The following is a 26,876-nucleotide window of genomic DNA, read 5'->3' as shown; positions in this document are numbered from 1 at the left end:
AAGACAGTTACCTAGCTACTTTATAGCAAAAGTTTGAGTAATAGAGGTTATGAGTGAAGTAGGCAAAGCCATGGCCAGTGGAAGGCTGAGAAGCAGCGTGGACTGACAGTGTTAATGGCATGCACAGTAGAAAGTTTGGCATGGTTGGGGTAGAGTATAGATGTGGAGGTATGAGCAGTAAAGTTAACACAGTGTTCTGGGAAGAGTGGCAGCTGTTGCAGTAGAGCCAGCATGGAGATCAGTGTTACAGTTCAGGCCCTGGAGAATTTGAGTTTATAAAATGATCACAGTGTAAGGAGAAATAGAGGCATGAGCAGCACCATGGATTTACGTGATCCCATTATACTAGTGGATGGCAGATAATAGAAGGGAACAGCAGTTGTGAAGGTAAGCAGATGAGGCTTTCCCTTAATTTCAGATCTAAAAGTTGACCTGACACCTCTTTCTCTCTCTGGAGTGTCTCAATCTCACCTTTTTTTTTTTTTTTTTTTTTTTTTTTAACTTCAGTTAAAGAGATTTAAGATAATTATAGTCTTCAATATAATGACGTATTACCATTGATTCATACAAAGCCTATTTCATCATTTATACTTGTTTAGTTGCTTATTTTCTTTTTACTTTTTAATGTTTATTTATTTTTGAGATAGAGACAGAGCATGAGCAGTGAAGGGGCAGGGAGAGAGGGAGACACAGAATCTGAAGGAGGCTCCAGGCCCTGAGCTGTCAGCACAGAGCCCAACACGGGGCTCGAACTCGTCAACTGTGAGATCATGACCTGAGCTGAAGTCAGACGCTCAACCTACTGAGCCACCCAGGCACCCCTAATTGTTTATTTTCTTTCATTTCAGTTCCCTACTTCCAAATCTCCTGGTTTTCAGTCTTACATTTTGATACTTAGGTAACTCTTACAAATTCCTTCATGATCACCTTCTCCTTTCTCTTCTCTTGCTACTCTCATTATTCACTTTGAGCTCTAGTCGTAGAGAACTGCTTATAGTTGCCTGAGAACAAAATGTTCTGTTTCTTCTCAGTTCAAGAGTAAAATATACATTTTATGAGAGAAAAGAAAAGCTAAGATGATGCTAAATTAATTATATTTAAAATATACAATGAAAATTGGAATCATTAACGTGAAACTTTTGATGACCAAGGTTTCTGAAGAAGAATGGACAATTTGGACATGAATTGGTTTCTTGTTTATAATATCCTTGGATTATTGGTGGTATGGAGGAGTGATGGTGGGCCAGGATGGTGGATTAGAATGACCTCTTACATTAGAAGTTGTCTCCTTTCTGTAGGCGCTTTGGAATATCATGGCAGAAATATGGATGTAAATATATATTTATTACATCTGATTATTTCTTCAGGATAAATTCCTAGAAATATAATTTTGTGTCAATAGATACAACATATTTATTTTCATTTTCAAGTATGGATTTAGTGGTAACTATTATTGTAAATTTTGAGTCTTTTGCGTCCAAATTCTGAAAATTTTTGATACTTGATAGATAACTAGCAAACATCTTCTTAGAATCAAGACTAACATATCACAAGAATCATCTCTTTAATAGGAATTTGAATTCTTCATTCATATAAATAAATAAGTCCAGCATCTTTTAGTTAGTTCCACCAAATATTTGTTCTATTCAACCTTTATTTTCATTCAATTTTGGCAATCTATATTTTGACATAAACTTTTTGGCATAATTGCACTAAGGAATATGTAGTGTTGTTATCTTCCATTTGTCCTCATATTCCCTTTTGCATTTTTATTTTTGTGTATTTGTGTTCTTTCTCTTGATTTCTTAATTACACATTCTGGAAAAATATATATCTCATGATCTTTTAAAGAAATGACTCTGGCCTCATTAATTGTAGTACTTTTCTCTTGATGCAAAATATAGTCAGCGTAATTTTGTACTAAGACTTCATTTAAAATAAAATTATTGGGCACTGTATTTTGCTTAAAATTTATGCCTGTTGTAATGTCATAGGGAATGTATCAGTAACCCAGTATAGTTTACTTTATGAAGGTTGAAATATGAATGAAGAAAGGGTAGAAAAGCTAAATATAATAAGGTTTACAGAAACTTGCCAAATATTAGCTATTGTGTTCTGATATTCACACAAACCAGTTCATAAAATGTATCTTTGTCCTTATCAAGCTTTTAAAATATTCTGATTCACTGTGTTTTAAGTGTTTATTTTTTATATTTTATTTCTTCCACTTTTTGCTATATATTCCCAAATATGAATTATATACTTCTGATGGATTTGGGGGGGGGTGAGGTGACAATTCTGACTTTAGTGTTTATATTGAACATATTTTATTTCTACGTACTTTAACATCAAAGCATTTCGTTCTTAACTCTTTGCTCCATTTTATTTTTGTTAGCTACTAAGTCACCTCCCTGTTTATATGCTATTTCACCATATTATTTTCTGTATTGTATTTCATGAAAATCATATCTGTCTAAGTTATTGAGGCAAATATTGATGCTATTTGAAATTTCTTTCTCTTTCATTTATTTTTCCTTTAGAATTTTTCATCTTTACTTGCACTTTTGTAATAGAATTTCTCAAAGCATCTGTATTATTCTAGAGTTTGCTTTTATTTCTTTTTGTTTGATTTTATTTTCTCTGGTTTAAAGTCTTTTTTTTTTTAGAAAGAGAGAGGAATGGGAGAAGGGCAGAGGGAGAGAGAATCGTAAGCAGACTCCACTGCTTAGTATAGAGACTGACACAGGCTCAATCTCACCACTACTATGAGATCATGACCTGAGTCAAAATCAGGAGTCACTCACTTAACCGAGCCACCCAGGCACCCCTGGTTTAAATTCTTGTGTTAAGAATAGTAGCCTTTTCTTTCCTTGCCTGCAGACTGAGTTGTTAGGATGTCATTAGGATGAGGTTCAAGAGCTCCTCTTAGATTTCAAACCATGAGTAGGAGTGGAGGCATGGAAGGTTGATATCCTGTTAACTCAACAGAAAAATTTTCTCATGGATTTCCTTTGCCTTTGGGTTAAACCTCCCTAGGCCAAGTATTATAAATGGTGTTTTGGGGCTTCCTTCTAGGTATGTTGTGAGGGTGCTAATACTTCGGCCCAATTTTTCATAATTAGTAAGTTCTGCTTTTTTTAGAAACATCTTTCTAGGAGTTGAAACCTGTTGATCTGATTTCATGAATGACTATAGCTCTGATCCTTCTCTTTGGAAACCATACTCCAGAATAAGTCTAAATACTACACTTGTCCTTAGTTAGTCGTCAACAGTTGGATTCATTCCCTCCCAAAGGAAAATTGAGATATGATAAGTATTACTCACCAAACCAAAATTTTAAGTCATTCTGATGTTTCCTTATTCCTGCTACTTCTGTTTTTCTACTCCCATTAGAAATGAGTGAGAATGCTTCCTTTCATAACCAAGTGATACTTGGAGTGATTTCTGGGTTTCTAGGTAGATCCTCAGAATGAGAGAAGTAAGGTAAACATGTCCTAACAGTTTTTATTAATGGAGTAGCAATATAACGCATATAAAGTTAGACCATACTTAATTTTAATAACATCTCTAAAACTAGTCATATGACCAAAGTAAATCTCTTAACTTCTCTGAGTTTCTTAATTTAATATAGTGGTAATAATATGTATCACACAGTGTTTATAAGGATTAAATGTGAAAATAAGAAAATAGTGTGAAAATAATTAAACTAGTGGCTGGAACATAGTAGGTGCTAAAAAATGGATGGCATTGCTGACACAACGGAGGGAATGATTTAATTCTACAAGTTGAAAGTGCCATGCTGTGCCTTGAACAGCAGGGAAAGAGAATTACTAAGTATTTTACTGATGCTGTTTCCATTAAACTGTGTCAACATGGCCTTTGATTCCTTCTTTTATGAAATTCTCCTGTGTTCTTAAAATAAACTTGAAATAATTAATATATTGTACAATTTGCTTCATTATTAAATCAGTTTAAAACAACTTTGTCTTAAGAAGTATTATTTCGGTCTTCAAATCACTAGTATCCACTTTAGAGAGACACATCATCATTTAATTTGGTGCTCCATTCACTTTTGATAGAAAGTTTACTAAATGTGATTTAAAGTACAGGAATATTTCTCACAAATTAATAAGTGAGGGCAAAGAAAGACAGAACACCGTGTGTTCTTAGCATCTTATTGATTGCAGCTCATGAATTGAAGTAAACTGGTATCTAGATTTGTTTGTGCATGTCTGAACCTATTGATAGAGATGCTATCAGCCAAGGATGCCTGGGGAATCACCCGGGCCAATACCACTTGTGGCGGCTTCTGCATATGTTTCCCCCACAGGAGCCAATGTTATGGCTGGACTGCCCCCTGTGGCTCGTATGATTGCAAGATGCACCTAGCATTAACCATCAGGGATCTTTGAAAAACAAGGTTTAGCATTCCCAAGTTCTGGGGGGTGCAAGGCATGCCCACAGGCCAGCAGCCAAGTTGCTGGCAGAGAGAGAGAGAGGAAATATGTGGACCTAGGTTTCTGCTTTCATTGGAGTCAAGAGTGGGGTGTCTGCAGTTTCACAGATTCATTCTTTACTGGTGAATTTAGAACGAAAGAGTGACAATTAGGGAGTGGGAAAGGAAATGCAGGGTCACTCAGGTAGTCAGATATTTAGTTACACAGGAGTTTGTTAAAAGGGAACTTCATGGGAAGGGAAGGCCTGGCTTCTGATCTAGTTGTATAGCTAGTAGCTGTGTCATACAGCTGGCAATATATTTACTAGGGATGGATGTCTGAAGTGGATGCCTTGTCAATCAAAAGATTGATGTCAGGCATTCTCATTACAATCAAAAAAGCTTATTCCTAGGCATTTATACTACAACAAGATTGCTTTATTTTTTTTTTAAAGTAAGGATGAACATAAATAAATCTCTGCAATTAGCCCAATTGTGGCCATACCATTACTGTTCAATGTAACTCTCTATACTATGTCTCAAATTCATGTGTGTCATAAGATCCTTGTAACAAATCATCAGTGGAGAATGGCTTTACTAAGCATTAGAAATCTCACCTGTCATCTTTCTTTTTCACATTTTAATGATGGTCTTATTTATTCCAATAGTTTTCTAAAACCTGTGTTTTATTGTTAAGTATTCAATTAGGCCTAAGTTTATTTTACTTTTAAATTCTCAAAAGATGATATTAAGGCTATTAAATGAATAGCCTTTCCTGGAGAAATTATCAGATTCTCACTAAATGACTAAGAACAGATATGCATAGACAAAATTAATGGTTGAAAATATCAGGTAGTAATATGCGTTGTATGTAATTTAAACAAAGCATTATTATTTTTGTCAGATTGCTAATAGACTTTTGTGATAATATTTACATTGTAACTTTTCTTATTTACATGGATGTATTTACAGTTGTTTGCTAGGATTTACTGGAAAAAACTGTGAGAAAGTAATTGACCACTGTAGACTGCTCAGCATCAACTGTCTGAATGAAGGATGGCATTTCAATATAAGTGGAAGATTCAGAGTAAGTAATTTCATACATGGCAGAGTAATTTAGCACTTGAAAATACAATAGCTTCAGGCAGTCTGTATTTCAAATGCTTTTATTAATCTAAGCCAGAGAATTATATCCTTATAGGTATATTTAACCATGACTTCTATAAATTTAGTAGTAGACATGTTTAACTTATAAGAATTATGTAGGAAGGGCATTAATAAGAGTTCTAGTAAGTGTGTTTATTGTAAAATAAGTATATAGTTAATTGAATCCTGGTGATATATCTCTGTATATATAAAACCACAGTCACTAATGCCTTAGCTCTTAAATTAGATGGAGAATAAAATTAGTCTTGGAGTTACAATATACAAATATGCTCTTTTTTTGGTGGATAGTTTTTAAAATGACTTTACAAATACACAATGGGTGTGCTGCACACAATGTAAGGCATATCCTACAACTCAGCATTTCCACTTTTTTTTTTTTTTTTTAATTTTATTTTTTCAACGTTTTTTTTATTTATTTTTGGGACAGAGAGAGACAGAGCATGAACGGGGGAGGGGCAGAGAGAGAGGGAGACACAGAATCGGAAACAGGCTCCAGGCTCCGAGCCATCAGCCCAGAGCCCGACGCGGGGCTCGAACTCACGGACCGCGAGATCGTGACCTGGCTGAAGTCGGACGCTCAACCGACTGCGCCACCCAGGCGCCCCAGCATTTCCACTTTTATTATGTTTCCTGGAGAAATTATCAGGTGTGCACTGAAAGAGACATACAAGAATTTTCATGGCAAACCTGAAACAAACTAAAGACTATGGATAGGACAGTGGGTAAATTCATCATGGCATAGTCACACTGTGGAATTATGATGAGTGGTTAAAATAAGTGAACAATAGTGGCATGTATTATTACTTAATAAGTATCAAACATAATGTTGAATTTTAAAATCTTATTCAAGTCTGGTAGATATATACATAGTCTGATAATGATGAGTTATTTTTTAACTATTTAAATATTTTCTGATTATGTAAATATATAGCAAAAATATAAATACATATATCAGAAATACACACACTGGCTTTACTAGAAGAGTTCTCCAAGGGGACAGGTGGGGAAAGAAATCAGGGAGGGTACAAAGGGAACTTGAAATGTTTATGATGCTTTATTTCATTTTTAAAAAAAAGTTTATTTATTTCTTTTGAGAGACAGAAAGAGCATACACGAGCAGGGGAGGGACAGAGAGAGAGAGAGAGAGGGAGAATCCCAAGCAGGGTCCATGCTGTCAGCATGGAGCCCAATGCAGGGCTTGATCCCACAAGCAGTAGGGTTATGACCTGAGGCAAAATCAAGAGTTGGACACTTAACCACCTGAACCACCCAGGTGCCCCTATCATGCTTTATTTCTTAAAACAGTTCTGGCAAATGAGGGTAGGATTATGGCCTTTTATTTTTTTCTTTAAATACAAAATATTTTAATGAAATATTTTTTTAAGTGATGAAAAGCCAACTTATGAAATGAATCATGGACAAATTTATATGTATACATTTGTCTACTTCTGGAAACATGCTAAAATATAATAGTGTTACTGTACAATAATATACAGGATTAGAACATAATATTTATTTTGCATCTGTAATACCTTAGATATTATAGCATATCATTTATAGTCATTACTTCATTTGATCTCATTGATTTCATATTTTAATTTTCTTTTTAACACCCAGTGCTTATCCCAACAGGTGCCCTCCTCCATGCCCATCACCCATTTTCCCCTCTCCCCCACCCCCCATCAACCCTCAGTTTATTCTCAGTTTTTAAGAGTCTCTTATAGTTTGGCTCCCTCCGTCTCTTTTTTTTTCTTCCCCTCCCCCATGGTCTTCTGTTAAGTTTCTCAGGATCCACATAAGAGTGAAAACATACGGGGGCTCCTGGGTGGCGCAGTCGGTTAAGCGTCCGACTTCAGCCAGGTCACGATCTCGCGGTCCGTGAGTTTGAGCCCCGCGTCGGGCTCTGGGCTGATGGCTCGGAGCCTGGAGCCTGTTTCCGATTCTGTGTCTCCCTCTCTCTCTGCCCCTCCCCCGTTCATGCTCTGTCTCTCTCTGTCCCAAAAATAAAAAAAAATTAAAAATTAAAAAAAAAAAAAAGAGTGAAAACATACGGTATCTGTCTTTCTCTGTATGACTTTTTTCACTTAGCATAACACTCTCCAGTTCCATCCATGTTGTTACAAAAGGCCATATTTCATTCTTTCTCATTGCCAAGTAGTATTCCATGATCTACGCTTAAATACCATTCAATTTATAGAAACTTAAAATGTCTGTTGAGCTTTTAATATTTAACTAAGTTCATACATTTTGATACGGAGGGATTAAGATAGATTTAAACTTACTCTATGCAACTCCAGAACTCATACTTTTAGATACTATGTACATACCTACTTTCAGTACAAACAGTGTACTAGCACTTCTTTTTCCTTTAAACTATATTTACCCTTTCCTTAATAGGAGATTGTCTAATTGAAATGTCTCTCCTACTTTGGTTTGAATTTCTTTTATATTACTTATGTTTTGGGTTTTCATTTATGTTTTGTTTCAAGATAGTCTCTGAGCATTTATCCTGATGTTTATTTTTAATTTTCTCTTCCTCCACCATCATTTCTCTGTAGGAAATCTCACCTATTCTAGTGTCTCAACAAGTTATGTTACTGACTCTGAATCCAGTTTTAATTTATTTTTTAAAGAGCTTGACTGAAGTTATCATCACCTTGACAAATCTGCCTTCTCTATAATTCTACCTTAAATTAATGACTTCCATTAAATAAAATATTAGCAAGAAAGGAATACTATCGTCCTTCTCACTGGGTTAAAATTTTGATGATGATGAAAATAATATGCATTCCTAATGGTCTTAACAATAGAATATTGCTTCAGATATATAATTTTCCTTACTGATTAATAATCATAGTTATGGCTATACTGAAGTTCTGAAACAGTTTATATTTAAGTTAGGTAATTTAAAATTTAATGTGTATTCACAAATATATTGTTCATATTGTGTAATGGTTATGAATGGTGGGAATTAACACTATTTTTCATGATATTTAAGTTCACTGTAATATATTAAAGAAAACAAAATGCATATTATATTCAAATTAATTTTGGAAGTAAATACAAAATGCAATTTTTAAGGTATAATATTTTTTGGAATTTTTTAAATGACATTTTTTCCACTTTGATGTTTGTGTTACTAATTTTTTAGCATGTCAAACAATATCAGAGTTTTATATGTTAAGCTATAACATTTTAAGGAGAGATATAAACTATTCCTTCTCCTTAGAGAAAAATATATTTACATTCAGAAGGAAGGAAAAGAGAGGGTATAAAACAAGTAAATAGTAATATGATATACTTAAATCCAGCTATATCCAGGATCACAGTAAATATAAATTGATTACACACTTCCATTAATAGGCAGAGATATTACTAATGGCAGATGAAACAAACTCAAATATTTAAAAGATACTTATTTCATATAAAAAGACATGTTGAGGGGCGCCTGGGTGGCGCAGTCGGTTAAGCGTCCGACTTCAGCCAGGTCACGATCTCACGGTCCGTGAGTTCGAGCCCTGCGTCAGGCTCTGGGCTGATGGCTCGGAGCCTGGAGCCTGTTTCCGATTCTGTGTCTCCCTCTCTCTCTGCCCCTCCCCCGTTCATGCTCTGTCTCTCTCTGTCCCAAAAATAAATAAAAAAAAAAAAAAAAAAAAAAAAAAAAAAAAGACATGTTGAAAGCAAAATAATGAGAGAGAGATATATAAAAACTAAACAAAGTAAAATAATGAGAGAGAGATATGTAAAAATTAAGCAAAATAAATACTGGTGTAGTCTTATTAATAAAAAATCTTCATTACATGTAGATTTCAATGTAACAAACTATTAAAAATGACTTTATTTCATAAACATAAGCAGGTCAACTAATCATATTGAATTGTACATTTAATAACAGAGCTTCAAAATATATGCAGCAGAAACTGACATAATCCAAAAGAGAAATAAGTAAAACTACACTTATACTTGAGATGTGAGTACCTCCCATTCAGTAATCGGTAGAATAAATAGACAGAAAATCAGTAAAGATATACAAAATGCAGATGGTACTATCAATCCACTTAGCTAAATGACAACAAAATGTAACACACAATAGTTGCAGATTATTCTTCTCAACAACACACAGACCTTACTTGGAGGCCTATTTCATTACAGGGGAGCAGAGGGACTCAGCTGGGACATTTCCCATGTGCCTCCAGAGAGACCTCTTTATGGAAGGGGGCACATTTTTCCACATTGACTTAATATTTTTACACTCTTAGGCCTCTTTTTCTTTCCCTCCCCACCAAGCCCATAAAGAGTCCAGAACCTTTTTTTCAAGGCTCCTTAGCAATGAGAAGTTTCCTTCATCTATGCTGCATTCACTGGGACTCTTGCCCCATGTTGTTCCTCAGGGGAAAAAATGTCTGGTACCACTTTGTTGCTGTTGATGGCAGTGTAGTGGTAAGTGAATAGAGGCTTGAATATTACTACTTTTATTAAGCTCCATGTCTTAATCACCTTGGCACTTGATTGCTTGCTAAGAAATTAAAAAATACTCTGTCATAGTGGAGCATATTTGTTACTTCATGCAAAACTATATGTATATTTTATTAGTCATTTTTAAAGAAAAAACAATAAATTTAGACACTAGATTTTTATAGATGATCTTTAGATAAAAAAGCAAGTGGAAAATAAACGCACTTTTAAAATGTTCAAACTTTCTAAAAATCAACGAAATATCATTTGAGGCAATATGGACCTATCATTTTATACTTCTGCATTAAAACCCAAAAGTATACACACTTAATGAGACAGCCTTTTCACACGTATTTGGGGAAAATAGGACTGCCAGTTGGAAATTTAGAGCATATACCTAAGTTTTTCCATCTGTAATAATTCACTATTTAGAAATACCTAAAGTAAGAAAGCAGAATTATATTAAACATGTATAGAAAATATTCACTATGTTATTATTTATTTTAGAATAAAAGTAAACAAATTAAGCAAACAAGAATAGCTTAAAATTATAATGTATCCCTATAATAAAATATGCATCTAATTTAGAGTATGTTTTTGAACTGTATTATGATACTTGTAAATTACTCAGATCAAAATGTTTAATGAGAAATGGCTATATTATTCTAACTTTAATTTGGGGTTAGATGTGTATATATAAGGTATTTAGCTTCTTGTAACAAAGTAAAATATGTACTTCCTGAATTGTGGGACAGGTCAATAGGCATGTCAGCACTACTCCCACAGAGATTATCCATTGGACTTCACCTCTTTGAGTGTTCAGACATCATGAAAGATTATATGTCAAGACCCCAGTCTTTTTCAGGCAGTAAGAAGTGCGGGGAGCAGGGGGAGCCAGTTAGATGGTACAAGGTGGTGTAGCTTCTGATGTCTTCTGTCCCCATAATCACTCAGCATTTTGTAATATCTTAATAAATATAAATTTCTCCTATATATTTGTATTGACTTAATAGAAAGAGTGAATTATCTGAGGCCTGCAACCTATGTAGTCTAGGGACAAGTTAATATACACAGAGACAGGGAAACAGGGAACTGGAGAGAAAATCATGGGGCTGAGAGGCTCTGAGTCAAAATCCAGATCTAAACACCAAGGTTAACCAGAGTTGCTATGGCCAGTGGAGCCTGAATGATATTTGTATTGTACAGATGTGTATAATAAGGGTTAAAAGAAAATAAACCAACAACCTGGCAGTGGTTTACCCCTGTTAATGGAATTAGACTAAAATTATAATCAGAAAAAATGTTTTATTTTTTTGAATATACATTTAATTGGAGTATTATGAAGAATAAAACATATTCCGTAACAACTTTGACATTGAAAAGTTTATATTAAATGCAACAGGCTCAACAATATTAGGAGTAAAAAAAAGAATGTAGGTCAGAACTTTATTAATTCTAAGCCATGCTCTTCATCATGAGTTAAATTTCCCTTTTTTCAATTCATTTTCTCTATAATTAAAGTGGCAAAATGATGCTGAACCTTCTCATTGAAATTATGATGAGGAATTTCTAATCAAGCAGTTTCACAATGTCAATATTAATCTCAATATTAATAATATAAATAGCTCCCATGGTAAAACAATTGTTACTTCCCAAATGAGAGTCAGATTTCTCATAACCACAAAAACTAAGTCACTGAAAAAAATTAAGAGCTCATAGTAAAAAAAGGGTAAAATACTATTCTTATTGTCATTTCGTGTTTATAAAAATGAATAGCGGCACCTGGGTGGCTCAGTTAGTTGAGCATTCTACTCTTGATAGTGACTCAGGTTGTGATCCCACAGTTTTGATATCCAGTCCTGCATCGGCTCTGGTTGAGCATGTAGCCTGTTTGGGATTCTTTCTCTTCCCTCTCTCTCTGCTTCTCCCCCAGTCACGCATGCATTCTCTCTCTCTCTCTCTCTCTCTCTCTCTCTCTTTCTCAAAATAAATTAATTAATATCTTAATATCAAATTAAAAATAATCGGACGACTGGGTGGTTCAGTCAGTTAGGTGTTGGACTTCAGCTCAGGTCATGATCTCACAGTTCATGAGTTTGAGCCCCACATCGGGCTCTGTGCCAACAGGTTGGACCTGGAGTTTGCTTTGGATTCTGTGTCTCCCTCTTTCTCTGCCCCTCCCCTGATTGTGCTCTCTCTGTCTCTTAAAAATAAAATAAACATTAAAAAATTGTTTTAAAAATTAAAAAATGAAAACTAAAGTAAGAAATATGATTGATATTATGCACACTATAAAGCTAGAATATAGACACTATGCAATTAAATACTATTTTCATTGCATCATACCAATGATTCAGGATTTCTTTGCCTTAGAGTTTAAATGATTTACTAATAAATTTAATTTAATTTTTGATACATAATATACACAGAGCCACAATTTCTGGTCTGTGCCTATTCAAATATTTTATAACATTCTGATTTTATGCCAGAATTGTTGCTGCTGCTTTTTATACCATCAAACAAAATGCCATGAGAGCTTTATACACTGGTCCTTTGGTTCTCTTCTTTTATAACTGGTTCAGGGATGCAGATATAAGGATGCAGTTCATGTTTTATCTCATCTTTTTAAGTTTCCTATAAGGTTTCATTGGGGAACCAACAAAAAAAAACCAAAATTTAAAACTCATCTAGTTTAACTTTACCATCTGTTTCATTCCTCTTTTCTATTTCCATCCTCTAGTTAAATCTTTTTTTTTTTACAATAATTTTCAACAAGCGTGACTTATGCAAACTCACACTGAACACTGAAAGAAGTAAAGCTCAAATTAGAATTCCATATGAATACAATTTGCATTTGGGGTGGGAGTTAGAGTTTTAAAATTGTAGTTGCAACAACAGAAAATCTAAACAGAATATTCCTCTCACTCTTTCCCTCTCTCCCTCTCTCCCTCCCTCCCTCCATCTCTCTCCGTCTCTCTCTCTCTCTCTCTCTCTCTCTCTCTCTCTCTCTCTCTCTCTCTCTTTTGCATTCACACACACATACCCAGACAAATTTGAAAGCTTACAACATTAAACTTTCCAGGGGCTAGATCAGGTAAGTATTTAACCAGAGGCTCAATGTGATCATATTCCTTCTAGCTCACAGTAAAATAGCAACAGTTCCTTCAAAGTCCTTAGAAGAACCCAAGCATGCTCTCTCCTGGCCTCAGGGCCTTTATCTTGAAGATTTTGACTCAAATTTCTGATTTGTGGGGTTTTCCATTCTGTTTAGCTATTTTCTAAATGTTTACTTTTTCAGTAAGTTCTTTCATAGACATCCAACTGAAATGCTAAATATTCACTTCTGGTCCATACACGTTATCTCCTTTTCATATGTTTTTTCTTAATAAATGCCATTCAGTTTCCCAGATAACAGTATAGTTCTTCACATATCTTTTTCATGGTCTATAAGACTATATTATGATGAAATTTAAGCTCCATATAGGTAAATACCTTTGTTTCTTTGTACTGGACTACCCTTCTTTCAGAGAAGGCAGCAAAATTCCAGCAAAAGCAAGTCATTCCAAGTGTAGTAGATAGGAGCCTATTTGGAGAGATGCTTCTATATAGGAAGAGTAAAGTTTCCATAAATTGACCAACAGGAGGTCTCTCTTAGTAATGGGGTCGTCAAAGCTATCTTGACATGGGATCTGGGGGGAGATACATGTCGTGAAGGTAGAAAGAAATGTAATGCACAAAATACCCCCAATGTTGTTTTTTATGTAAAAAATGATAAAAAGTCAACAAATCAAAGAAAGGGACATTGGATAAGCTAAAGTTAAACATTGGATAAGTTAAGTTATGAACACTTAAAAATATTAGTTTGCACACATATACAAAATGGAAAAAAATCTAAAATTGACATTATGATCTGCTGATGAAGCCTAATAAGTTGAACAGAAAAGCTGAAACTTCTTCCTACTGGCCTATAACTATTCTAAGCTATTAAGGCACCTTGTAATTGTACCCTCAACCAGAAAATACACCAACATGTTCATTCTTTATCAGTCCTCAGAGACATTTCTTCAGGATTAAAGAATGGATGGGTAGTGCCATAGTTTGTGGTGAGAGATGTAGACATCTCTGGAAAAGAATAGGTAAGATCAGATACAAAAGCTCCCTGGAGCAATCAACTATAATTTTTGCCCACCGGGGGATACTTGGCAGTGTCTAGAGACATTTTTGGTTGTCACATAGAGATTGAGCCTGCTACTGCTATCTGGTGGATAGCGGCCAGGTTTACTGCCAGATATCCTGCAATGCACGTGACAGCCCTCCACAACAAAGAAATGTCAGGTTCAAAATATATGTATTGCTGTGGTTCAGAAAATCTGCCTTAGAGGAAATTTAGGCTGTGAAAGTCAGAAAATAATAAAACTGTGCACAGAAAGAAAAACAGACTTCATGAAAGTTAAAGAACCTCAGAACCATAGCATAAGATAGAATTCGTGTGAGAAATCTTTTTTTCTAGTTTATGTGAGCTCCGCAACTGAGTTAGGTACATAGAGTAGGTTAAGTCAAATTGTTTTCCTGTTATTTTTCTTCCTTTCTTGGGAACAGACTCATTGCTTTCAGTTCAGAAAGAGGAATATATGCTGCTTGGTTACAAACTCTGCTTCTTTTTAATTTTTTTAAAGTTCATTTATTAATTTTTTGAGAGGGAGAGACAGTGTGAGCAGGGGATGGGCCGGAGAAAGGGAGACACAGAAGCTAAAGCAGGCTCCAGGCTGTAAGCTGTCAGTGCAGAGCCTGACACAGGTCTCGAACCACAAACCATGAGGGCATGACCTGAGCTGAAGTTGGTCGCTTAACCAACTGAGCCACCCAGGCGCCCCACAAACTCTGCTTTTTAACCCTTTCCTCTGAAATACTGAATTAGATTAAATTTGTTTGATTTTTTCTGCTTATTATATTATTGAACATTTGGATGGAAAAATAGGTTAAGTAGCATGAAATGTGTGATAAGAATGAGTTCTCTCTACTTTGTTTTTAAGGAGAGGGGAGACAGGAGTAGGATTGAGTTATTGAACTGCTTGACGGAGTTTTAGGAAAGCTATATAATCAGGGTGCACTTCAGTAATCTTCTGATCCATGTCTTATACCTCAGAGACTGTTATTCCTTTGCTCTTCTCTCTCTTTCATAGACATGTTTCTCAATGACTTTCTCTCTCTACTTCATTAAGTGGGTAATTTATCCCATCCCTGTTGGACAGTTTTGGTGGGGAAGTTGACTATTGCCTGAAATAGTGTTTGAAAGAGAATAGTGGCCTCACATTAGCTTTAATCTTGTAAGTCTTTTCCTGTACATATATTACTTCTTTATTTTAGTTCTTCAATATATTTTAATCATTTGAATCACAATCATATTTTCAATAAGAAAGCATAAACAACATGTTTTGACTTGGAATGATTTTTTTTCAAGGAATACACAAAAAAAACCTGTTCCTATATGTTTAACCAATCCTCAAAAGATTTTATTGTTCTACATCGTTTGTCAAAAAAGTGGTAGAAACTTTTTTGTGTTTAGACTAACATCGTATTATCTGAGTCGTCATGAGTTTGCCTTCCTAGGCAGCAAGTGATAATAAAGCAAAAGGTGCTCCCATCTTAGAAGAGCTAATAGAAATTTAAGTTACCACACAGCTTCAATTATGTGTCAAGAACTTTGTGTTCAGAAAACATATGGGTGTCTTAATAGTAATTCTAGGACAAAAATAGAAATACTCAGGAATTAGTGCTTATGTCACTGTCACTTCTAGATACAGAGTACATATGTAAGTTAACTGATTTATAACAAGTAATACATTGTAATTCCATATATTTTCTGTACGATTATGATAATTAGTACTAGCTATTTAATAGTGATGAATAAATTTAAATGATGAATATATTCAAAAATTTCTCCCACATTAAAAAATTGATTTAATTTTATTTTATACTATTATCAATTTATAAGAAAAAGAATGAAAGGAGTTTCAAGCATATATTTTATAATTTATTTTTCGTACTTTCATCAGAATTTTTATATCAAGTGACAAAGTAAATTAAAACAGCCTAATTATAAGAAGTGACAATTAATCTAAACTAGTGCAATCCCTGTGAATGGTTGAAATGTTCATATTTAAAGGAAACTAATATAAACACTTTAAATACCTTAGAAAATCTACAGATGTCAACAGGTCTTCTTTCATAATGAATCAAAAAGGAATAGAAGAAAAAATCATGAAGTTATTACAATTTAAAATTTTGCCTCTTGTAATTAAGGAAAGATCATTGGTGAAGCTATTTTTCAAAAGTGTGGTTATTTATGTGAATCTCATTTATTATGTTTTGAATCTCTAAGAAGGAACTTTCCTTTCAGAGTGCTCATTAACAGGAGTTAGAGCCATAGTATTTGTAGATATGCTAAGGCTAAATACCTAAAAAGAGGTATCAAAAGTACATGTGAATTTAAATTGAAGGCATAGCTTTCATGAACAGTTTCAGGGAAATCCAGAGTATGGTTGAGTGAAGAAAGGCACCCCAAAATGCCATGTTCTAATCCCTAGAACCTGTCAATATCATCTTACATGGAAAAAGAGACTCTGAAGATGTGATCAAGACAAGGATTTGATATATCGTCCTGGATTATCCAGATAGGCTTCATGTAATCACAAAGATCCCTATAAGAGGGCTACAGAAGGAGTCTGAGACCATGAAAGTGATGTGATGATGGAAGCAGAGATTGTAATGATGTTTTTTGATGGTATAAGGGATTGCCCATGAGCCAAGGAATATAGGAAACCACTAGAAGGTGAAAAATGTAAGGAAACAGATTCTCCCCTCAGAGCCTACAGAAGCAGCTAGCCCTCCTGAATCCTCACTTTATCTGAGTAGGACTGATTATGGACTTCCAAACTTCATAAATATAAAAGAATAAAGATTTCAAATTACTAGGATTATATACTTTATTATGGCAGCAATTGGAAAGAAAAAGAGATTTCCAAGAAAATTTATTCTACACACAAATATTTTCTAGCTGAAAATGATTAGAGAAACTTCCTAACTGAAAACATACATGACCTATGACCATAGGTCCTCTCCAAAAGATAGCCATGAAACACAAAAATAAGTCACTCTAGATTTATTTGTAGAGGCCATTTCTAGTTTTAGTTGAGTTTTAGGGCTGTCTGTAACTAATTGACACAGATGAATCAGTGAAGGTCAGAAAAAAAAAAAGAACAAGATGATTGGTTGGTTCTGTATCTTAGAAGAAATGGACTCATCATTCATTGGTTAAAATTCTGTGTTTACTCTGAAATGGTGGGCATGGTTATGGGTCCATTTGTCACTTACTTAGGAAACAGCAGGCATGCTCATAAAGTGAGATCTTGTCTTTTAACATTTTGCTCTCCCATTAGTCACTCAGACAGGAATAGCCCCAGCTAATGTATCCTGCATGTATACATGACTTACTAATTTATCACCCACACCAGGACACATTGGCAAACTAAATGGGGTCCTATCAATTTTTTGTCTGGTATAACAGGCTTTGAACTAGGGCCGGTTTATATATGGAACACTGTTTAACTGGTATTTTTCCCAATTTTTATAAATTGTGATCTATATGATTCTGATATTATCTTTAACAAATTATGAAGTAATATTTTCACCTGGAACTCTAAGAGACCAATGGAAGAATTAATGAAAAATGAGGTAATCCACACTACAAAGTGAGAGACATATATAATTTACTATATGTCCAATGTCTTGAAGATAGATACAATCATAGGTAATCACAGACGCCCATGGATTAACTAACTTTCATTCTTCTTCAGTAAGTTTTGGTGAAATCTTTAGTCAGGGGTCTCTACCCTTCTTATTTGTGCCATGTCACTAGCTGTTCTCATTGAAATAGTGTTTATTGAAAACTACTTTGTAGAAACTGTACATAGGCATACACTGCTGAATAAGACAGGTCATAGTCCTATCTCATGCTTTACATTAATCAAAATTTAGGTTTGATGATTGTACTCATGTATTAAAAAGAAGGATTAAAAAGGCATGAAATATTGCCATTTGCAAAGATGTGAATGGAGCTAAAGAGTATTATGCTAAGCAAAAGAAGTCAGAACTTATGAAATCACATATGATTTCATTCATATGTGGAATTTAGAAAATGAAACAGATGGACATGGGGGGGGAAAAGAGAGGGAAACCAAGAAACATACTCTTAACTATGGAGAACAAACAAGTTTACTGGAGGTGAGGTGGGCAGGGGGATGGGTTAAATGAGTGATGAGTATTAAGGAAGTCAACAGTAATGAGCATTGGGTATTATATGTAAGTGATGAATCACTGAATTCTGCACATTAAACTAATATTACATTGTATGTTAACTAATAAAAATTTGGACAAAAAAAGGATTATTTCTTCAAACTGACAGCTGACTACTTAGATATAGGCTTAATTTAAATATTTTTCCTATTTCATTTCCCCAGCTCTTTATAATCCTTTCTTACCTGAATTCTGTGGTTGGACAGAAAAGTTCAGGGAACGGGAATTGCATGCAGATGAGTGGTCACAATACGAATGTTGTAGTTCCAGAGGGAATAGGAGTGACAGTATTTTTGTTGGCTGTTGCTATTATATTTTGAATTTGCTATTGGCAAATCTGGGTCAGTCCCTAATTATTCTTACATCTCTTTTGAGAACATTTGCTTCACTAATTCTTTGTCAGTTACCAAATACTTTCAGCCTGGTGATCACCTGAAGTCCTAACTCTATCTTTCCAGCTGTCCTACACAAAGTTAGTATGTTTTTGCAAGCAATCTTTCTTAATTTACCCAAAATTTCTTTTGACAATATGCTGATGACTGGAACTCTTTACAATGAGGTGCAAAGTTTAATTACATAATTGTAACAAAAAGGCTTAATATGGACTGTCACCCAGTTAAATTTTTATGCAAAGAAAATTAAAATTACTCACCTCATTTGAACAGTGAATATAGAAATCAGGATACATAAATTAAATTTCAGTTTTAAAAAACTAGGTGCCTCTCTTCTTACTCTGCAAAGTTCTAATTGGCCAACCGCATTGTTGTAATACATGCATTCTGTCTCTTTAGTAATGATGTTGAGGACTCAGTGATGTTTTCCAAGGTGAATGAGCTGAACTTTAAAATAAACTGAATTGACCCAGAGAAGTACATTGTCCCTAATCTCCTCATTAAAACTGATATAGGGGCACCTGGGTCGCTCATTTGGATAAGTGTACAACTTATCCGAACTTTTGGCTGAGGTCATAGTCTCACAGTTCATGGATTTGACCCCATGTCAGGCTTTGTGCTGTCAGCATGTGGAATCTGCTTGGAAGTCTCTATCTCCCTCTCTCTCTGCCTTTCTCCATGCTCATGCTTCCACGTGTGATTTCTCTCTTTCTGTCTTTCTGTCTCTGTCTCTGTCTCTGTCTCTCTCAGTAAAAAATAAATAAACTTAAAAAAAAGACCCCTGATATACAAAGTAAATATAAGAAAGACCTGAAGGGGCACTTAAGGAGGGGAGGGGTCAAGATGGAGTAGCAGCATAGAAGTTCTCTCATTCCTGAAGTATAGCTAATTCAGCACCAAACCATTTTGCACACCTAGAAAATTAATCTGAGGACTAACACAACAATCTGCATAACTTGAGCCACAGAACTCAGCAGGTATGTGGTGCAGAGCTATGAACTGGGGAAGAGACAAGCGGTGGAGGATAGGCAGCTCTTTTTGCAGAGGGAGGACAGAGAAAGAGGGGAGAGTGCAGGAAAAGCACTTTCCCCACCAAAAGTGTCTGAAAAGGGAAAGAAATAACCACAGGTGACAGAAAGGGAGGAAGGAGAAAGGAGAGAGTCTCAATACTATTAGGACTCTATAAACAGGGGAGAGCAGAGTCAGAAATTCTACAGCTCAATACCTGGCCACACTCGGGTGGCAAGGGCAAATCTCCAGGAGCAGGCAGCAAGGTCCAAGGGGTCCACGGACCTCACAGGGAGAGGCTGTTACCCTGCTAGGAGGCCATTTGGTAGAGGCCATACAGCCTCCCCACAGGTCCAGTGGATCCTGGAAACACCCATGTTTGCTGTTATTGGAACAAAGACACCAGGGTGTGGTGAGACCTGGTGCGAGCTGTGTGTTGTGTTTTGCCATAAACTCTGAGCCTCTGTTCCTATGCGATCACACAAACATTTTCTGGGAGAAGCAGGCACTTGGCCATAATCTCTGAACCTCAGCAACATTGTGACTGCATGAATGTTCCCTGGGGGCAAGCCAGCAGCTGGCAATTGCCCGGCAAGACCCTCTGCCAGAGGGTTGGAGTAGTTCCAAGCTGCAGGACTCTCAGAAGTGAGGAATTTGGAAATAGCCCCAAATGATATATAATTCAGGAGGGAGGTGCCACCTGGCAGGCTGACAGCTTGGACGCGAACCACGTAGAAGCGGGGAGTGGAAGGAAGCCAGAGACAAAGGAGGGGTGCTTGATTGCTCGTCGAGGAATGCTCAGAATTCCTTTGCCAGAAACTCGGAAGCTGGGGAAAACTGTTTTCACTTCTCCCGCGCGTGTGCATACACATGCATGCACTTCACACTGATCTACCCTAGTAAGCTAAGCAGCATCACCAAATGGAGAATGGAGCTGTTAAACCAAGCCCCATCCAACTGTGCCAACCAAGCTCAGACCCTAGAAGACCACAAGTCTCTCCACCTGATTAGTGTACTAACAGTAAAGGGCTTCACAGACTTAAAGGAGAAAGAAGATGGAATTTCATTCGGATATCTTTCTGGTTGTTGCTTCATCTATTTGTATTTTCTTTCTTTCTTTCTTTCTTTCTTTCTTTCTTTCTTTCTTTCTTTTCTTATTATTTTCTTACTCTTGGATACAGAAAAAGAACTTTATTTTTATTTTCCAATTTTTTAAATTTAATTATCTACTGTGTATTTTTATTTTTTGTAATTTTCTTCATTTTATTTTGCATTCTTCGTTTCATTTATTCTATTTTATTGCATACATTTTTCTTAATTCTAAGCATTTCCTTTTTTTCTTTTTTTCTTTCCCTTTTTTCTCTATTCTACCAAGCTTCTTTAAAAACCAGACCAAAGAACAAGGACTTAACTAACTTTATTTGATTTTTTAAATTTAAATTTTAATTTTAATTTTAATTTTTTAATTTTAATTTTATATTTTATTACTCTTTTTCTTCCTCCAAAATGACAAAATGAAGGAATGTACCACAGAAGAAAGAACAGGAAGAATGACTGCCAGGGACTTAACACAGATATAAGTAAGAGGTCTGAACTAGAATTTAGAATCACGATAATAAGAATACTAGCTGGGGTTGAAAAAAGCATAGAATCCTTTTCTGTGGAAATAAAAGAAGCAAAATCTAGTCAGGATGAAATTAAAAACATTATAAATGAGATGCAATCTCAAGTGGATATCACGGCAGCAAGGATGGATGAAGCAGAGCAGGAAATCAGCGACAGAGAAGACAAAAATATGGAGAATACTGAAGCAGAAAAAAGGGGAAACTAAGGCAAAACTGCATGTTATAAGAATTAGAGAACTCAGTGACTCATGAAAAAGGAATAACATCTGAATCATAGAGGTCCCAGAAGATAAAGAGAGAGAAAAGGGGGGGTGTAAGATTTATGTGAGCAAATCGTAGTAGAAAACTTACCTAACCTGGGAAGCCACAGACATCAAAATCCAAGAAGCACAGAGAACTCCCATTAGATTCAACAAAAATCAACCATCAACAAGGCATATCATAATCAAATTCACAAAATACATAGATAAATAAAGAATTATGAAAGCAGCAAAGGAAAAAAAACCCAAAACCCCTAACCTACAAGTGAACACAGATCAGTTTTGCAACAGATCTATCCACAGAAACTTGGCAGACCATAAAGGAAGGACAAGATATAGTCAATGTGCTGAACTGGAAAAATATGCAACCAAGAATTCTTTATCCACTAAGGCTGTCATTCAAAATAGAGAGATAAAGAGCTCCCCAGACAAACAAAAACTAAAGGAGTTCATGACCACTAAACCAGCCCTGCAGGAAATTCTAAGGAGGACTCTCCAAGGAGAGAAAAGATGAAACAAAACAAAAAGACCTAAAGTAACAAAGACTAGAAAGGACCGGAGAACATCACCAGAAACTTCAACTCTGTAGGCAACACAATGGCAATAAATTAATATCTTTCAGTACTCACTCTCAATGTCAATGGATAAAGCACTCTAACCAAAAGACATGGGGTAACAGAATGGACGAGAAAACAAGACCATGTATATGTTGTTTACAAAAGACCAATTTTAGACCTAAGGACACCTTCAGATTGAAAATAAGGGGTTGGAGAACCATCTAGCATGCTAATGATTGCCCAAAGAAAACCAGAATAACCATACTAAGATCAGACAATATAGATTTTAAAATAAAGACTGTAACAAGAGATGAAGAAGGGCATTATATCATAATTAAGGGGTTTATAGAATTTCTAACAATTGTAAACACTTATGCTCCAAACGTGATAGCATCCAAATATATAAATTCATTAATCACAAACATAAACTCACTGATAATAATACCATAATAGTAGGGGACTTCAACATTATACTTACAACAGTGGACAGGTCATCTAAGCAGACAATCAAAAAGGAAACAGTAGATTTGAATGATACACAGGATCAGATGGAATTAAAAGACATATTCAGAACATTTCATCCTAAAGCAGGAGAATATAAACACTCTTCTAAAATGCACATGGAACATTTTCCAGAATAGATCACATACTGGGACACAAATCAGCCCTCAACAAATACAAAAAGACTGAAAACATGCCATTCATATTTTTAGGCCACAATGCTATGAAACTCGAAATCAACCACAAGAAAAATTTTGAAAAGCTAACAAATACCTGGAGATTAAAGAACACCATAATGAATGAATGGGTTAACCAAGACTTTAACGAAGAAATTAAAAAGTACATGGAAGCCACTGAAAATAATAACACAACAGCCCCAAACCTCTGAGATGCAGCAAAGGAGGTCATAAGAGGGAAGTTTATAGCAATACAGACATTCTGAAAGAAGGAAGGTCTCAGATGCACAACCTCACCTTACATCTTAAAGAGCTGGATAAAGAACAACAAATAAAACCCAAAACCAGCAGAAGACAGAAAATAATAAAGATTAGAGCAGAAATCAATGCTATTGAAACCAAAAAAAAACACAAAAAACAAACAAAAAACAGTAGAACAGATGAATGAAGCCAGGAGCTGGTTCTTTGAAAGAGTTAGCAAAATTGATAAACTCCAACCAGTTTGATCAAAAAGAAAAAGGAAAGGACCACAAAAAAATAAATAAAAAAATGAAAGAGTGGAGACCACAATCAACACTGCAGACATGCAAGCAATGGTAAGAGTATATTTTGAGCAATTATATGCCAATAAATTGGGAAATCTGGAAGAAATGGACACATTACTAGAAACATATGAACTACCAAAACTGAAACAGGAAGAAATAGAAAGTATAAACAGAGCCATTACCAGTAAAGAACTCAACTTAGTAATCAAAAATCTCCCAGAAAACAAGAGTTCAACTGAATGACTTTCTAGGGGAATTATACCAAACATTCAAAGAGTTAAAAACCTATTTTTCTGAAGCTGTTCCAAAAAGTTGCAATGGAATGAAAACTTCCAAACTCATTCTATGAAGCTAGCATTACCTTGATTCCAAAACCAGACAAAGACCCCACCAAAAAGGAGAACTGCAGACCAATTTCCCTGATGAACATGGATGCAAAAATTCTCTACAAGATACTAGCCAATGGGATCCAACAATACATTAAAAGAATTATTCACCATTATCAATTGGGATTTATACCTGAGATGGAGGGATGGTTCAATATCCACAAATCAATGAATGTGATGCATCATACTAATAAAAGAAAGGACAAGAACCACATGATCCTCTCAATAGATACAGAGAAAGCATTTGAGAAAATATGGCATCCTTTCTTGATAAAAACCCTCAAGAAAGTAGGGATAGAACGATCATACCTCAAGATCATAAAAGCCATATACAAAAGACTCACTGCTAATATCATCCCCAACGGGGAAAAACAGAGCTTTCCCTCTAAGGTCAGGAACAAGACAGGGATGTCGACGACTCTCCCCATTGTTACTCCACATAGTATTAGAAGTCCCAGCCTCAGAAATCAGCCAATACAAAGAAATAAAAGACATCCAAATAGCCAAGGAGGAAATCAAACCTTCACTCTTTCCAGAAGACATGATACTCTATATGGAAACCCCCAAAGATTCCACCAAAAAACTGCTAGAATGGATTCATGAATTCAGCAAAATTGCAGGATATAAAATCAATGCACACAAATCGGTTGTATTTCTGTACACCAATAATGAAGCAGCAGAAATAGAAATCAAGGAATCGATCCCATTTACGATTGCACCAAAAATCATAAAATACTTAGGAATAAACCTAACCAAAGACATGAAAAATCTATGCATGGAGAACTACAAAAGCTTATGAAAGAAATTGAAGAAGATGCACACACACAAAATGGAAAAATATTCCATGCTCATGGGTTAGAGGAACAAAATTTTTAAAATGTCGATACTACCCAAAGCAATCTACATATTCAGTGCAATCCCTATCAAAATATCACCAGCATTTTTCACAGAGTTAGAAAAAACAATCCTAAAATTTGTATGGAACCAGAAAAGATCCCGAATAGTCAATGTAATCCTAAAAAAGAAAACCAAAGATGGAGGCATCACATTCCCAGACTTCAAGATATATTATAAAGCTGTAATCATCAAAGACAGTATGGCACTGGCACAAAAACCCTTATCAATGGAACAAAATAGAGAACCTAGAAATGGACCCACAAACGTATGGCCAACTAATCTTTGACAAAGCAGGAAAGAGTGTCCCGTGGAATAAAGACCGTCTCTTCATCAAATGGTATTGGGAAAACTGGACAGCGACATGCAGAAGAATGAATGTGGACCACTTTCTCACACCATACACAAAAATAAACTCAAAATGGATGAAAGACCTAAATGTAAGATAGAAAGTCATCAAAATCCAAGAGGATAAAGCAAGCAAAAAACTCTTTGACCTCAGCCGCAGCAACTTCTTACTCAACATGTCTCTGAAGGCAAGGGAAATAAAAACAAAAAATGAACAATTGGTCTTCATCAAGATAAAAAGCTTCTGCACAGCAAAGTAAACAGCAAAACTAAAAGGCAACCTACAGAATTGGAGAAGGTATTTGCAAATGGCATATCATAAAAGGGCTAGTATCCAAAGTCTATAAATAACTTATCAAACTCAACACCCAAAAAACAAATAATCCAGTGAAGAAATGGACAAAAGACATGAATAGACACTTTCGCAAAGAAGACATCCAGATGGCTACTGGACACATGAAGAAAATGCTCAACATCACTCATCATCAGGCAAATAACAATCAAAGCCACAATGAGGTATCACCTCATACCTCTCAGAATGGCTAAAATTAAGAACTCAGGCAACGACAGATGTTGGCACGGTTGTGGAGAAAGAGGAATCCTTTTTTACTGCTGGTGGGAATGTAAACTGGTGAAGCCATTCTGGAACACAGTATGGAGGTTCCTTAAAAAATTAAAAACAGAATTGCCCTACAACCCAGCAATTGCACTACTAGGGATTTATCCAAAGGATGCAGTTGTGCTGCTTCGAAGGAACACATGCACTCCAATGTTTTTACCAGCACTATAGACCATAGCCAAAGTATGGAAAGAGCCCCAATGTCCATCGACAGATGAATGGATAAATAAGATGTGATATGTATATACAACTGAGTATTACTCAACAATGAAAAAGAATGAAATCTTGCCATTTTCTACAATGATGGATAGAACAAGAGTGTTCGCTTAAATTCTAAGTGAAATTAGTCAGAGAAAGATACATATCATGTGACCTCACTCATATGTGGAATGTAAGATACAGAATAGATGAACATAAGGGAAATGAAGCAAAAATAATACAAAAACAGGGAGGGGGACATAAGAGTCTCTTAAATATATAGAACAAACTGTGGTTTGCTGGAGTGGTTGTGGGTGCAGAGATGGTCTAAATGAGCAAGGGGCCTTAAGGAGGACACTTGTTGGGATGAACACTGATTGTTATTTGTAGGGGATAAATCACTGGATTTTATTCCTGAAATAATTATTGCACTATATGCTAACTAACTTGGATGTAACTTAAAAAAATAAATTAAAAAAAGGAAAAAGAAAGGTAGAAGAAACATACAAAACAAGAAGAGAATTTTCATTTTTAAATCAGCAATTTTCGACATAAAGTAATACATGTCAATTTGTAAGAAAAATACTATAAAAACACAGAAAAGCAGAGATAAAAATAAAAATTATCTAACGTATCAACACTCTAGAAAAGACAATTCTTAACCTTTTGGTGTATATTTTATACCACTAATTATTAAGATAGATATGTACATAGTATTTTTTCTATGTTTAGCTATATTTTCTTTTAAACAAAAATAGAATCCTGCTTTAAACTGTGTTATATATGGTATTCCACACATTTTTGTATTATAAATATCAGTAACTCTTTCCTGATAGCATTAACTATTTTTAAATGATGGCATAATATTCGTTTATATAATATATTTAATTAACCTTTAATTAGAAAACTGACTCATTTATACTTTTTCGCTATTAAAAATAATGCCAAAATTGAA

At 35.2% G+C, this 26,876-nt stretch overlaps 1 protein-coding gene across 1 annotated transcript in view; it reads left to right on the top strand.

Annotated features, from left to right (window-relative positions):
* LOC132667245 (protein eyes shut homolog) overlaps positions 1-26,876 on the top strand; it is a 363,790-nt gene that overhangs the window by 301,209 nt on the left and 35,705 nt on the right. The window contains exon 6 of the mRNA XM_060615853.3: positions 5,408-5,522. Coding sequence (XP_060471836.3) covers positions 5,408-5,522 — 115 coding nt within the window. The remainder of the gene's footprint in view (positions 1-5,407; positions 5,523-26,876) is intronic.

The sequence above is a fragment of the Panthera onca genome, chromosome B2 (assembly GCF_046562875.1).
Source record: "Panthera onca isolate mPanOnc1 chromosome B2, mPanOnc1 haplotype 2, whole genome shotgun sequence".
NCBI classification, from domain to species: domain Eukaryota; kingdom Metazoa; phylum Chordata; class Mammalia; order Carnivora; family Felidae; genus Panthera; species Panthera onca.
The sequence above is the reverse complement of the archived record's forward strand: the minus strand, read 5'-3'. Positions and strand labels throughout refer to the sequence as shown.